The 13,787-nt window shown below is 42.6% G+C and overlaps 3 protein-coding genes, 2 long non-coding RNA genes and 1 other non-coding gene across 10 annotated transcripts; 4 read left to right on the plus strand and 2 right to left on the minus strand.

The window, feature by feature from the left end:
• The first annotated feature begins 2,900 nt into the window (after window positions 1–2,900).
• On the plus strand, window positions 2,901–5,845 carry LOC112283444 (putative xyloglucan endotransglucosylase/hydrolase protein 5). Of its 2 annotated transcripts, none has more exons than XM_024522087.3 (5): window positions 2,901–2,927; window positions 4,180–4,366; window positions 4,583–4,683; window positions 4,803–4,996; window positions 5,116–5,845. In XM_024522087.3, exons 2-5 carry the CDS (start codon window positions 4,201–4,203, stop codon window positions 5,510–5,512), a joined length of 858 nt encoding a protein of 285 aa, XP_024377855.2. In that variant the 5' UTR covers window positions 2,901–2,927; window positions 4,180–4,200; the 3' UTR covers window positions 5,513–5,845. The 2 variants fall into 2 exon arrangements, with proteins under 2 accessions (XP_024377855.2, XP_073390789.1); XM_073534688.2 differs by lacking the exon at window positions 2,901–2,927 and adding an exon at window positions 3,111–3,841.
• A 744-nt stretch (window positions 5,846–6,589) lies between these two features.
• Window positions 6,590–7,023, minus strand: LOC112283447 (60S ribosomal protein L39-1). Its single transcript, NM_001378284.1, has one exon. The coding sequence runs from the start codon at window positions 6,963–6,965 to the stop codon at window positions 6,810–6,812; it is 156 nt and encodes a 51-aa protein (NP_001365213.1). The 5' UTR covers window positions 6,966–7,023; the 3' UTR covers window positions 6,590–6,809.
• Window positions 7,024–7,409: 386 nt separating this feature from the next.
• LOC112283445 (uncharacterized protein At4g28440) lies at window positions 7,410–9,061 on the plus strand. 3 transcript variants are annotated; one of them, XM_024522090.3, is made up of 2 exons: window positions 7,410–7,454; window positions 7,932–9,061. In XM_024522090.3, the coding sequence occupies exon 2, from the start codon at window positions 7,950–7,952 to the stop codon at window positions 8,361–8,363; it is 414 nt and encodes a 137-aa protein (XP_024377858.1). In that variant the 5' UTR covers window positions 7,410–7,454; window positions 7,932–7,949; the 3' UTR covers window positions 8,364–9,061. The 3 variants fall into 3 exon arrangements, with proteins under 3 accessions (XP_024377858.1, XP_024377857.1, XP_024377856.1); XM_024522089.3 differs by having other exon boundaries at window positions 7,410–7,446; XM_024522088.3 differs by lacking the exon at window positions 7,410–7,454 and adding an exon at window positions 7,719–7,777.
• A 1,873-nt stretch (window positions 9,062–10,934) lies between these two features.
• On the plus strand, window positions 10,935–12,477 carry LOC112283327 (uncharacterized). 2 transcript variants are annotated; one of them, XR_002970075.3, is made up of 3 exons: window positions 10,935–11,122; window positions 11,519–11,625; window positions 11,936–12,477. It is a non-coding gene; the product is annotated as an uncharacterized LOC112283327 (long non-coding RNA). The 2 variants fall into 2 exon arrangements; XR_016503197.1 differs by having other exon boundaries at window positions 11,010–11,122; window positions 11,452–11,625.
• Window positions 12,432–13,038, plus strand: LOC149989099 (uncharacterized). Its single transcript, XR_016503198.1, has 2 exons — window positions 12,432–12,570; window positions 12,705–13,038. It is a non-coding gene; the product is annotated as an uncharacterized LOC149989099 (long non-coding RNA).
• Window positions 13,039–13,404: 366 nt separating this feature from the next.
• Window positions 13,405–13,488, minus strand: TRNAL-UAA (transfer RNA leucine (anticodon UAA)). The gene has a single exon. It is a non-coding gene; the product is annotated as a tRNA-Leu (tRNA).
• Between the last annotated feature and the right edge of the window lie 299 nt (window positions 13,489–13,787).

Raw genomic sequence — 13,787 nt, forward strand, 5'->3', positions numbered from 1 at the left:
TGAAGAAGAGGATGACTGGGTCCTCCTTCAAGCCTGACACATCCTTTCCTCCCATCAGTAATTTGGCTCACTTCTGCACAACAAACTGCTCATCCTCTGGCATTGAGTTGAAGCGGTGTTTTGAAGGAAGGAAGGTATCAAAAGTTGGTGAAAGAAGACAAAAGATTAGGAGATTTAGCCACCTCAGCCATATTCAAAGTGAGCTCAGAGACACGGAACATGAGAGTAGCACATTCAGCAAGCAAGCAAGCATCCATCACACTCTCCAAGGTCACAATTGAACTCTTCTTTTGTTGTTGGTGGTGTTGTTGGTGTTGTTGTTGCATGAGATGAGTGAAAAAGCTCTGAGGTTTTAAGTTCATGATATGGTGTGAGTTTCCAAGTTGGTATGAACCCTTTTGTCCTTTCTCCTACATGGACACCAACAAACAGCTGTAAAATGCAAAAACTGTACCAAGTATTTTTATTTCAGTAATCTCTAATCCAATAATTTCTTTTCAGCAACAAGGAAGAAATGATATAAAGAAGGAGAGAACAAGAGATGGGAGTTCTCCATTTTGATTGTACTGATTTGGCTGCAAATAATGAGTGGCTTCATGCAGTCCTGACAAACGGTGTCAAAAACCTGTCTGTCAAACACTTGTCCAAATGCGGTTCACAATCTTGCATTCAACCAAAGAAAAGAAGACAGAAATGATGAAAGAAAGAAACAAAAAAAATGGTTAGTGGGTCTTGGTGTAATTGGGTTATATTTACTAAACCCTAAACCTGCATGACAAGGGGGGAAACACCAACAACCCTGCTGTGAGTCCAGTAAGTGTACCCACTAAAGAAGAGAAAAGAAGAAGAGGAGCCCCCACCACCATTGTGATCATTTGAAATGGTCCATCCATCACACACACACCAGAAACAACAATTGATGGATGGATTGCCCCTGTTTGCCTACTTCTCAGACTCTTTTGTAGCACCCCAATCACATCTCACTTCTGTCTGTCACTTGTGTCATATCTCCACTGTTTCATACCCGCCCACTATTTGATACCCCTGAGTTTGTTTTCTTTTGAAACTTGGCTCTGAATTTGTCTGTTTGATTGATGGTCGATTGATTGTCCAGTAACTACTACTACTCTCCCAATGGTGGGTATCTGACACATTTTTATTCTAGACGAGGGCAGCGATGAAGGGGAGGAGCCTTTGTGGCCCAACACATTCAATCAGCAGTGTGCAAGATTCCACCATAAGAAACACCAGTAGCACCAGCTGGTGATTGAAGAAGGAAGGCTACAAGAGCTCTAGAAAGTGAGCCATTTCCATAGACAAAAAAGAAAGCCATGGAGTGGCTCGTACTAAGTCTGACTCATGCCAGCGAGGATTGGAAAGGGGGGCCATGTAGGATTGGATAGTGCTGGTGGGGGGCTTGATTGGGGGTCCTAAAGGTTTGTGGGTGTCAGAGCTCTCTCTCTCTCTCTCTCATTTGGAAAATCCAGGGAGGGGGGCAACCCACCCGGTGAGATGGATAGATGTGTATGTTTATATATATATGAATATTGTGCATATAATGCATCTGTCATTGGTTTGATGATTGGGCTGTCCTTCACCCCTTTGCAAATTTCCCAATTTGTCAGAGCATAATAAGGTGATGACAAAGGCAACCATACCAATTTGTATTTATTTTTTAAAGTATTGTTTTTCTATCATTATTTTAAAAATATATAAAAGAAAACAATGTAGATGAAGAACAATTTTTAGGTGTGCTTGGTTTTGGTTTGCATTTTGCCAACCTTTTTGAATAAATACAACTGTTTTGAATGTGAATAGGATCAACCTGCGTAAAATGAGCTGATTTTACGCAATTTCTGTGGCGTAAAATGAGCTGATTCAAGTTAGGTTTTAGGAATAACCTTAGATTTTTTTTTCTTCTAAGGTATCGACCTGTGTGTCAATTATGAATCAATACGAGCTTCCACGAATGGAAGGTTGTGATAGAACTGATGACTTTTGTGTGTATGAAAACGGGAAGCATAATAACAAAAAATATTCAGTACCGCAAGTCTCAAATTTGAAACTAGGAACTTGCAAAGGGTTTTGAGTTCTTTTGAGCATACCAAAACATTTCTATTTAGAGGTTTGAAGCAAGGGCAGCTTCAGACTGACCCAGGTGACAAAATCGACCCCTCAGGTATTCACAGCACAAGGTTTCAGACTCAGAGCTGCAATACTTTAATAATTTAATACTTCAAGTGCACTTGGTACTCTAGTGCATAGAGCAGAGATATGAAACACAGAAAGGGTCTGCAAAGGAATGTTACAGCACCTAGCAGAAGACTCCACATTTCTTCATGGCCTTTCTGAGTGACTGTCACCTTGACAGACTGTGAGACATGGAGATTCAACAGCAATCATACAAGTATTGCTCATGCCAAAAGTTAGTGAAAAAAATAAAATAAAATAAAATAAATTAAAGAGAAAACTCCAAACAACTTTTGGGCTCAGTAGTAGAAAAGATGAACACCTTCACAACATCAAACTTTGCATTCAGAAAAATCACTGTAGGATCAGTTATCAACCCAGCACATGCATGAAATTCTTTTTTCGCTCGGTATCGCTTTTCCAACTCTCGTTTCTTGTTTTTGTCAATTTATCGTTGCTGCGTAGAACTACTCAATTGTCTTGTGCAATTCACCATGTCAAAATTCTCAAGCCTCATGAACATGATGATTGCGGAGGACTTGTGCATGATGTATTGTTTGGCTCTAGTGCTGTTGTAAACAAAATGCAAGGAAATTCTCTTCTACCAGCAACACCAATGATATGGTTGATTGATCGCTGGGTGGACTCTGACGCCTTCCGCCAAGCCATATATGAAGCCGTCTGCTCTCATGCTTCTGCACCATCGTCGACCTCTCCATCAGCTCTTCTGCCACCAGGTACATCAGCATCACTCATTATCATCCTTTGACTCATGCAGCTCCCACTGCAGAGCCTAAGATCGCCATCCAACTTGTTGCAGAATTCTTTATCTCTCTACGTGCATCGCAAGTCTGGTTCTGTCAGTTTTCCGTCTCACATAAATGCTATCTCCAACCGTCTGTAATTGTCGTAATCAAGGTCCTCGCCCCAGGAGTTCTGTCTATCCTGTGGATGTTGAGGCTTAAAGCTCACGAGATTAGATCTCTGATTGAGGTTTGGTACCACACCACATCGGGGTGGATTGAGTTCTGGCAAAGTTGTCTGTATAAGCTCCACATCATTTCGCGATGACCTTTGGGACATATTCTGTAAGAAACACGTGGGATGCGCCGTAGTTGTAGTGTCAAGATCCTAGCAGCAGAAGCATTTCTGCGCATACACCGACTCATCACCAGCTGGAACATGAAGCCTTGAACAAGCGTCTCTCCTGGAAAGCCTTTGGGCGGCTGTGTAGTGATGAAAGATGCCTCTGGGCCTTCAATTTTGTGGTCACTTGAGGAACTGTTGAACCTGCTCGTAAAAGGACAAGCCGTCTGTGATATTCTGTAATTGCACCAATGCTGATGGATGCATTACAGATGTTTGCATCGGATTCAAATTGTACACTCCCATCAACCTCCTGAAGTAACACGATTCGGGGTTTAGCTCTGGAAGGTGCCAATTGGTGATGATATAGAACAACGGGTCGTGGAAAGAGCTGCAACTGAGAGATGATCCTTGGCCACCTTCATATTCTCAAATTCGAGTTAGAAACTTGAAGAGAACCTTGTCTCCAATTTCTTCACAAGCTGTGTAGTTGTCAAAGGTCCATCGTCAGGATTCTGAAGCATTCAGCTAGGTCACTGCTGCTGAGAGTTTGAGAAACAGAAAGGTAAGCGTGATAACATCGGCTCATCGCGAGCTTGGCTGGTCGGAGCGTCGTAATCATAAACTGCCGTGCTTCATTCAGAACATTTCTACCACATTAGTTGGAGGCGTCCTGCGTGGCTTCAATTTAAAGTCGAGTAATCTTTGGTTCTAGATGTGCTACAGAAAAACTGTTCTTACCAGAATTGGTCTATTACGCTAAATGAGTAAGTTGAATCTACAAGTGATGTCATGGCGGACACCAAAAGCGAAAACAAATCATTGATCCGTCCAACTGCACTTGAGAACCATCCCTTCAATACTTCGGTGCTAATTTACTTGTTCGACAATACTATTGTGCAGAGCATCTTCAATATTTACAAAATGAGGTCCAGGGAGGCAGCTCTTGTGATGCTCCTAGCTATTACGATTCAGGCAGCCTCCGCTGCCATGCCTTTCACAGCGAATTATCTTGCCACGACTGACACATTCCATACCAGAATCCTCAATGCGGGTGAACGGGTGGATCTTGTTTTAGACAAATCATCAGGTGCTTTTAAGAAACATATGCAAAACACCCATTGCTAAAGCTTCCACTCATCCACCCACACACACACACGCACACACGCACACACCAGCTGATAGGATTATGAATAGTCGTTCAAGTTTCATTCTGAATTGTGTAGCAACAGCTAGGAAGACGAGATGGAATCATTCTGGTTTTAGACTACTGATGTAATCCGGATTCCAACTGTTTCTGTTGCAGCTGCTGCATTTGGATCGAAGAGCAAATACTTGTTCGGAAGTATTGGGATGGGGATCAAATTGGTGCCTGGAAACTCTGCTGGCACCGTAACTGCTTATTATGTAAGAGAATGACTTCTGCTTTAGCTCTAGTTCGAAGAACTTGAATTAATCAAGTATTTCATACTTGAATTCAACATCGAATTGTGGGGTTGATGGGATCCTACTGCGCAAACCTGCAGTTGTCCTCAGAAGGTGGAGAGCATGACGAGATGGACTTCGAGTTCCTTGGCAAGGGTGGAGATCAACCCTATATTCTCCAGACTAACGTATTTGCGAAGGGCAAGGGAGATCGCGAGCAGCGGATAAACCTTTGGTTCGACCCAACTGCTGACTTCCACACATATTCCCTGTTCTGGAATAAGAACATTACTGTGTAAGTCCACTTCTTTATTTTGGTTCAACAACGATGCTCCTAACGCTGTACCATGAGTCAACAAGGTATGGATGACGTGAGTACAAACACTGAACTCTAGATCCCTTGTTCCTCTCCAGATTCTATGTGGACACCACCCCAATTCGAGTCTACAAGAACAATGAAGACCTTGGAGTGCCATACCCCAACAGTCAAGGGGTGGGCATCTATGCCAGCCTGTGGGACGGCAGCGAGTGGGCTACAGACGGTGGGAAAGTAGGCCTCGATTGGAACGCAGCTCCCTTCGTTGCATCTTTCCAAGGTTTCGGCGTGGACTCCTGCGACGTTGCTGGTGGCATCTCCGCCTGCAAGGACGATGGGAAATGGTATCAGGGAGCCGAACACCACGACCTGAATGGAAACCAGATTGCCCAGCTGAAAGATGTCCGCCAGAAGCACGTGACATACGACTACTGTACAGATAGGAAAAGGACTGCAACTGCACCCGTCGAATGCGCACGTAACTGGTATGAGTAGATTCTCAAGCTTGCTTCTTAAGCTGCCCCATTAGTCTCCTGCAACGATTTCAAGAAAATTTTCTGCTAGAACAATAGTCTGCCCTCCACACAACCTCTGTTTACAGTCTAGAATAAGTGCGCTGTTCACGATTCAAGTACAAGCTGGCTGGCACAATACCTTGGCTGTGAGATTGCTATTTTGAGCAGCATCACCACTACCATCACCTTGACCTTCAGATTATAGTGCAGCGAGAAAACAAGGCATGGTCATCTTTAGAGTAGCCTTCCATTTCACTGCACACAAATCAATTCAATGCTGAATTCACAAGTTGAAGCAATTTACATTTTTCCATGTTCGGAATGCATGAGTTTGAGTGCGTTGTTGTGGTATTTAGAGGGAGCGTTGCATTAAGAAAGAGAGACGCGTGCAAATGAAGTAGAGGACAAATTATACTCTGGTTATCCTTTCCATGGGTCTACTTTTGTCAACTATTCCAGTTGATTACAGGAGATGGTTCGACGCGTGGCAGAAGAAGCCGACACCACCCCAGAACGTTTCAGGGATACAATCTAGACCATGGAATTCAAGATTCTCCGGTATCGTCAAATTCCAAACCATTAAGAAACCAACTGAGATAATTAGATTTCTCCACGCACCGATAATTAATGACTCAGTTCGGCTAGGAACCCTAAGATAACAAAATCTTTAGAAGAACGACATAAAAATGTAGACAACTCCCGGGATCTGAGGCCTTGAGCGAGGTCAGAAAAATTTCTTGCGCGCATCAGTTCTGGATCGCACTTATACAAATAGAAAAGGAATGGAGCAAGTTGCAGCGGTGAAGGCCCAAATGTTCATTTCCGACATTCCCGTCAGCAGAACAAAACGGCACACCATGTCAAAGACCATCACATTCCCCCCATGCAAATTAGGTCAAGACTGTCTCCTCGGAAGAGGAAAGAGTAACGAACCTTAAAGAAACAGAAACCATTCGTAAGGAAGTACAGCATCCAACATAAGCACCACCCGCCGCGACGCAGAGGGTTCGCTAAATTGAACAAATGATCAGCAAAAGTCACTCACAGAGTACAAATCTTCAAATAACCTTTTCAAGTTAGATTAACACTGACAAAGCCAGTGAGAAGCTCAAAAGGATTACTTTATCCTGCATTCTCGACTCTTCAGAGAAGAGAACAATATGCCCAAATAGCAAGAGTCTGAAACCAATACGAACTCCGCAGCACGAATACGAACAAATGCACCAACGCCGCATCCTCGTTCGAAAGGGTAGCCAAAACTCCAACCCTAATCCACCCTACAAGCCGAGCTTGGTTCGGCGCCAGTGCCTCCGTTTCGCATTGTATCGGATGGTGTTATCGGTACGCATGCGGATCCAGTGAGGAATGGGGCGGTTCTGCTTCATCTTCTTCCCCAGCTTCTTCTTGATCAAGAAGGTCTTCTGCGACGGCATGGTTGCAGGCGGCGTTGAAGCTTGACGAAGCGAGGACAAACAACGGCAGACACAGAGGACCTTGGGCAGAGAGTTGCTCCGGCTATTAAACCTTGCGCAAAGCATACAAACCGTTGGATGTGGAAGTGAAGTAATTAAATATTGGGACAGAGCGTCGTAGTGCTATTCCTTACAGGGGGGGAGGGAGGGGGATCGAAAGGAAGCCCTAAGGGCATGTCGTGTTGAAAGCTGAAAATGTTCCGAGATGGATACCCGGCGATTCCACAGACTCAACATCAACATAGATTTAACTTTTCATCGGGTAAAAGGAGCACCTGGGTGAGACCTTGCAGATGAAGTAACGTGCAGAAAGAATATCGTCGAAGACGCGTGAAGTGAGATTGTCTTTTCTCCACCACGATAAACTCTTCGAATTTGTGATACGAAACCCTAAGTTAACTCTTCTGTGGGTCCTCTGCTCCGAAGCCAGCGATTGCCTCAGGTTTGTTGGTGAGACCATCTCCAGAAAGCTTCAATTCATTGCTTTCGTGGGAAGGGTTTGTGTGTGCGGTCCACTGGATTAAAATATAATTCAAGCGGCGAGAAGTAATCGTGCGGTTGCAGAGGCAGCCTTGCTGAGTTTCTGTTTTGGGAAATCCAGCCTAGGGCTACGATCCTGTGGTAGTTGGGTCGTCAGAAACAGGGTTTAGGGTTTGAGATAGGTGGAGATAGGGAAAATGGGTGGATTTTCGCTGAGCAGGCAGTGCGCGTCTCGCTGGTCGTCTACGTGTTGTGGGTGGGAAGGTTTCTGAGGAGCTGACTGGAGCCAGCAGGTGTGCTAGTGTTCAGTTTCATCGAAGGAAGCCGAACTGTCGTTGTGAGGTTTATCATAGCGAGAATTTCTTTCCATCGATACTGTTTGTTGCAGTTTCTTATTGCCGTGCAGTGTTTGTTGACCTTTGGATCGGCTTCCTGTGTGTTTTGTAGCTTCACGCAGTCACAGGTATGGCGTCGCCGAATCCTAGCCTCCGGAAGCCGGTGTTTGTCAAAGTGGATCAGTTACGGCCGGGAACCGCCGGGCACACCTTGACGGTTAAGGTGGTGAGCACGAAGCTGGTGTTGCAGAAGGCTCGCCCGGATGGGAACCAGGTGCGTCAGGTGCGGATTGCGGAGTGTCTTGTCGGCGACGACACGGGTGTTATTGTTTTCACTGCCAGGAATGATCAAGTTGACTTGATGAAGGAAGGAGTGACAGTCATCTTAAGGAATGCCAAGATTGACATGTTCAAGGGCTCTATGCGATTGGCGGTGGACAAGTGGGGACGAGTCGAGCTGACTGAGGCGGCAGATTTTGTTGTGAAGGAGGACAACAACTTCTCACTTGTGGAGTACGAGCTGGTTAATGTCATCGACGAATAGGCACACGGCTCTGGCATCTAGAGATCTCTCAGGAAGCGGTTACGAAGATCTCCAGGAACTCCCTCACTCACCGCAAGTCAGTATCTGAATGTTGTCGAGGAGTGTCATGTTCAAGTATCCGAGACGATGACGAGGAGTATAGTTGTTGTAGTACATCATATCAGGGAATGCGACAGTTTCTTTCACCTTCTGATTACCTATAGTGTGGAGTGCCAACAAAAACTTCCCCCAGCTCCAACGATTTTGAAGTGTGTCCTGTGAAACTATCCAGATTAAGTTCTTCGTTATCCAATTCTCCGTAATGAAATCAGCAATCGTTGTGCTTCAAGTCCGTACCTATCGTTTTCGAAGACAACTATGTTGGGGGTAAGTTTCCAATGTTGACCACCAAGTCCAGGACAGATTCTGGTTGGTGTCGAATTTCAGATCCTAAAACTGCATAGATTTATGTTTTCGTTAAGCGCAAGGGTGTCTGAGGTGTAAGCACTCCTTTGCTCTGCAAGACAATGGGTCTTCTGGTGTTGAAACGAGTGTACGGTTAGTGTCTTTTTCGTTGGCGGAGCTTTCCTGGCTCTTCTCTCCTGCTCTCGTCTCCTAAAATGCAGGTTTAGGGTGTTTTGCGTTTTTGGCGGTGACATGATGTAACAGTTCTGTGAATAAATATGCAGTGCATGTATAGATGCACTTATGTCCGTGTACATCATCACTAATTTGTGCGATTTGGAGGAAACCACCATCACTTCTACAGAATCAGGGTGTGTTAAAAATCATTATCTGCCTGTGCTGTGACTCACTTCCACAACTCCAGCTCATGATGCTGCAACCGAGGCCGTTGCAGTAAAACTCAATCTGGTGATCTGGTGATGTCCTGAAAAGCACTGCTACAGACCAAATGAAATTCCTTATAATTGTCTGTGTCCATTTACTGCTGCCTCATTCTGTCATGTTTTTCATTTTTATGTATTCTTATTAGATTTCTTCATGTTACATACGAATTACTGTTCTTGACATACCGCCATGCATCCGAGGAGAATCCTAGAGTTGCAGGGAAGACACATAGATACATCGAACAGGTTGCGTGGGAATTGACAAAATAGTTTACGGTTCTTGTGAACAGAGACAAATGTTGAATGATGCATGGAGTTCACCTTCGTGTACCTAAAATCACTCTTCCTAAAGTTTAAGTACTGTATTTTTTTCTAACTTATGCCTTCACTCGCTTTGAACCTGATATTTTTGGACATATTGCGTTTATAAGGAATGGTTTTGAGTAGTTGAGATTTCATTTTAGAAGAAAAACTACTCTTAAATTCTCAGGTTCGTAGCATGCACTAAAACTCGTGAGGAATGAATATGTTACATTGTAAGCTCGCCTCATCGCTTTAGTCTATAGAACTTGACATCCAACTTGGCATCAATATGATTATAAAATACATATCCCACAATTGTACACTATGAGAACATCTGTCATGTCAGCATCAGATATTGTTGTATTAGAACTTCAAATAAACTTGATATCTTTGTAACCTATTGAAGTTTTTGAAAGAATTTTCTTTTTTACTTTTTGATTTTTCATTTTATTTACTTAAATCATTTCTTAGTGCTTCCTCACATTGTTCTATGTTCTCTCAATGATTTTTTTTTTCAAAATTTTATAACATTCATAATTTTATGCATGGATTTAAATTTAGTATTTACCATGACAAATCAAAATGTTATTAATTTAATATCCTAATAAATACTGAATGGTTTTGGTCAAAATCAAAATAAATCTTAATAAAATCATCGAAAATAGCACATGTACACATACAGACATATATACAAACATTTGATATTTATGAATTAAGTTAAATCGCATGAAAGAATGTAGTTTGCTATCCAGCAGTATAAATCACAGTACCAAATTAATTGTTTCCTATAGTTACTTAATAGTAACAAATCAATGAAAACAATAACAATGCCACAAAATTCAATCATGGCTTTCTGTGTTTGTTTCTCTAAAGATATAACTATTGATCATACATAAAAGTGTAAATGAGCTCACTTTATTAAGTATTATGTGTTCTTAGTATTCTTAACGTTGACTTTGGGTAGAAGAAGTTTACTTTTTGATACTCTATTGATGCATTGGATAAATCTCCTTTTTTGTCAAATGAAGAAAGAGAGCTATAATTGTCCTAAGTAAATACAACTACAAACCAGGTGTATTAGTAATTTGTACAACTACCATTACAATCATTTACCCAATTCTATTGTTTATTATAAACACAAACGAAATGTATGTTTCCAAATACTACCACATGTCCCCCAAGGAAAACACACACAGAAGTTGCAAAAACAGTAAACACCCCAAAGAAAATACATTGTTACTCATGTTTCATAACCGGAAATTAGTTAAACTCTAAAAGTGATTAAGCTAGACTACTAGATAATTAAACTACTGGAAGTGATTAGTAATGTCTAATCTGGGTTGATAACCAAAAAATGTAGCTGGTATTGAATGAACTATGGAAGAAACGAACGAATGTAAATCCTCATAAATCATCCTCTACTGAGCCTGTTTTTAGGGCTTGCTTGTGCCCAGGAAAGCTTTGGCTGGACAGGGGAATTGGGAAGCTCGTGAGTGATCGCAACGCAGAATCTCAATTTCAAGCTCTGCGAACACAAGCGAGAGTACTCCTGAGGCTAGAATGGCTGACGCTTGGAACGATGCCGCGCTTATGGAGACTTTTGACGCGGCACTGACGTTGTATCAGCAGGTGAGCCTCGTTTCTGTGTACCCAACTTAAGAGGAGAATCTGAGGAATTGAAAATATAGGTTTAGCTATCGCCGTGCTTCAATGCAAGCGTTTCTCGATTGTTCATGCTGTGACTTTACCGAGTTCAGCCGCGTTCGATCGGATTCAATTGAGATGAAGTTGTTAGTATGTGTGAGTTTTGTGATGATGTTACTGATTTCGGTTGTCATTTTACCATTTTTGGCTGATATTTCCAACTGGGTTTTTGAAGTGGATTATAATTGAATGTCATCTCTGTGGATTCGCAATCTCTTGCGCTGTAATGAGTCACCGCATTGCATCATTTTCAGTCAGTTTTTGCAGCACCTATACGAGTTCAGAAGGATTAATTCAAATCATCTGGATGATTGAACGTAGATACATGGTGTCACGGTTACGAAGAGTGCGGCCTCCCCAGCATTTGAGGTACCTGAGAAGGAAGATGAAGAACGTGTGGACTCCCATACTACGGACTCTAATCCACGGTATGAACGTTATCGCTTTCACTTCTTATCAGCGGCGTCATCTTGTGTCCTTATTGGATTTCAAACTTCGGCATGCGATTTATTTATTTTGTCAATTATCTTTAATTATACTTATGCTGGAACAGGCAACCATTACGTCGATACCCATCTTCTTTTACTTTTTCTTTTTATTGTGGTTGTCCTTGCTGTTGATGATAGCTAATAATCTTATGCACGAAGACTCTTCGATAGTGAGATGGTCATCGTGTGCCAGTCGCTGATGAGCATTTGGCACCTGAGTTAACACATAGAAATTGTTGTTCATTGGCAGAGTTCATGACCTGGGTGTGGAGCACCCCACCACATGTACATCCTGAAATTGAAATGAGCCGCGAAATCTTGCTCAGGCGGGCGTTTCAAAGAACATTATCTCTTTTCTCAAATGCTGCAGTGGTAATTGGCCTGGCATTTGCTCTTGATGGGGCTGCTGACAACTAACGATTCATCCGCGATCTTTCCATCGTTGAAAACTGCAGTGCTTCATCTGAGGTTGGTCCAGGGGCATCCACAAGCAGGTTCATCACTATTACTCTATTTCGGCATGTTGTGATGAGAAGGCTGCCCCAAATTGAACGTGAAATCAAAGATGAGGTTCGACGGTTCACAAGCGGTAATGTTTACCAGGATGGTTTTCGTTTTTCCACAGTTTTTCAAAATTTATCTTTATTCCAATGATCTTTATTCAAATATCACTATTCTAACTCATTAAGTGTTTCTTACAAATCAGCGTGCCCTGCTGAGGCACATGGTAGATCTAAAATTGTAACTTGCACTTGAAAAGCTCTCAAATTTCAGTTTACTCCAAAGGAGGCATACCACGGTTTGTCACTGTTTGAAAAGTTCTCTATGGTGCGACAATCTGTCCTTCCCTTGTGCAGCATGTGATAATGGGAGTTGGGAAATTTGGTGAGTCGTATTTTATTTCGTGCAGCAGCAATGATATGTTCTTTTTTCTGAGGTGACTTGACACTAGCTGTATGGTTATGCGTTGTACATCGATTTCCTAAGAATTATTGTGCTCCCTTTGTTTTCATACTCAGTCAATGACAGCAGACAAGAAGACTGGAAGCTCATGAGCCCCGCTATTTGCATGGAAGGTTCTAGTTATCCAGGGTTAATATCAGCAAACTTCCCAAAAAGCGGACCATTCAAAATGATGCACTTAGCCTTCGCCACCCTATCGTAGTCAGCTTTTGATGACCTCCAGCCTTAAAATATCGCAGTAGTACAGCCTTTATGGCCGAATCGGGGTGTAGAGACAACGCATGCAGGCAACGAGTGCAAAGTATAAGCACAGTGAGGTGTGAAGACTTTCTGTAGCCCGTTTCCTTCTCAGTTGTGCAATGTCCTAGTTGCATTAGTATTCGAAAGAAAGTGGTATTGAATATATGCACTGTTTTATATATACGTGATATGCGCTCCATCCTTGACACAGAATCTCTCGCTGATATCTTGCGGTTCCCATCTTTCATCAAGATGCTCATTCACGCCATGTCAAATCAGTTCTTTTTTTTCTATTTCCTATTCGCTTTTTGTAGTAGCAGGACTTCACATATCTGTTAAGAACAGGGAAAAAAACGTTACTCAAGTCGCTTTTCCATTAGATTTCCATTAGAGTGTCTTTCTTCACCATTATCATCGTCAGATGAGGTGGGGACATAAGCATAGAGAGCTTTTAAAAACTTGCATTTAGAGGATAGAGGACTCGACACAGGAAATATCCGCTGGGTCAAAAGAAGATGCTGGCTGTGGGGTTTGAACCCACGCATGCCTACGCATAGGCGATCTTAAGTCGCCCCCCTTAGACCACTCGGGCAAGCCAGCCGCGTTGATCTGCTGGAAGCCTGAAGAATATTTAACTGTTTATAAAAGGTTGCGGAACACGAGGCTTTTTACCTTTTATCGTTTCTGGAACTGTGGATTGAGCGTTACAATAGAGATTCAGTTTTTTATAACAGTGCGAGTTAGAATCTTGGATTCAGCCTGCTGAGAAAGCGTCCAGCTCACATTGCAAATCTAGACCAGTAAGTGTAAATCTTTTTTCATGGTTCTCAAGTTCTCTGCCAGTTTTGTTGTTTGAATGGACTTTGGTGTGATTTAGAGTTAGCTCTTTTTGTCTCATG

The sequence above is a fragment of the Physcomitrium patens genome, chromosome 6 (assembly GCF_059467195.1).
Source record: "Physcomitrium patens ecotype Gransden chromosome 6, ASM5946719v1, whole genome shotgun sequence".
Lineage (NCBI taxonomy): Eukaryota > Viridiplantae > Streptophyta > Bryopsida > Funariales > Funariaceae > Physcomitrium > Physcomitrium patens.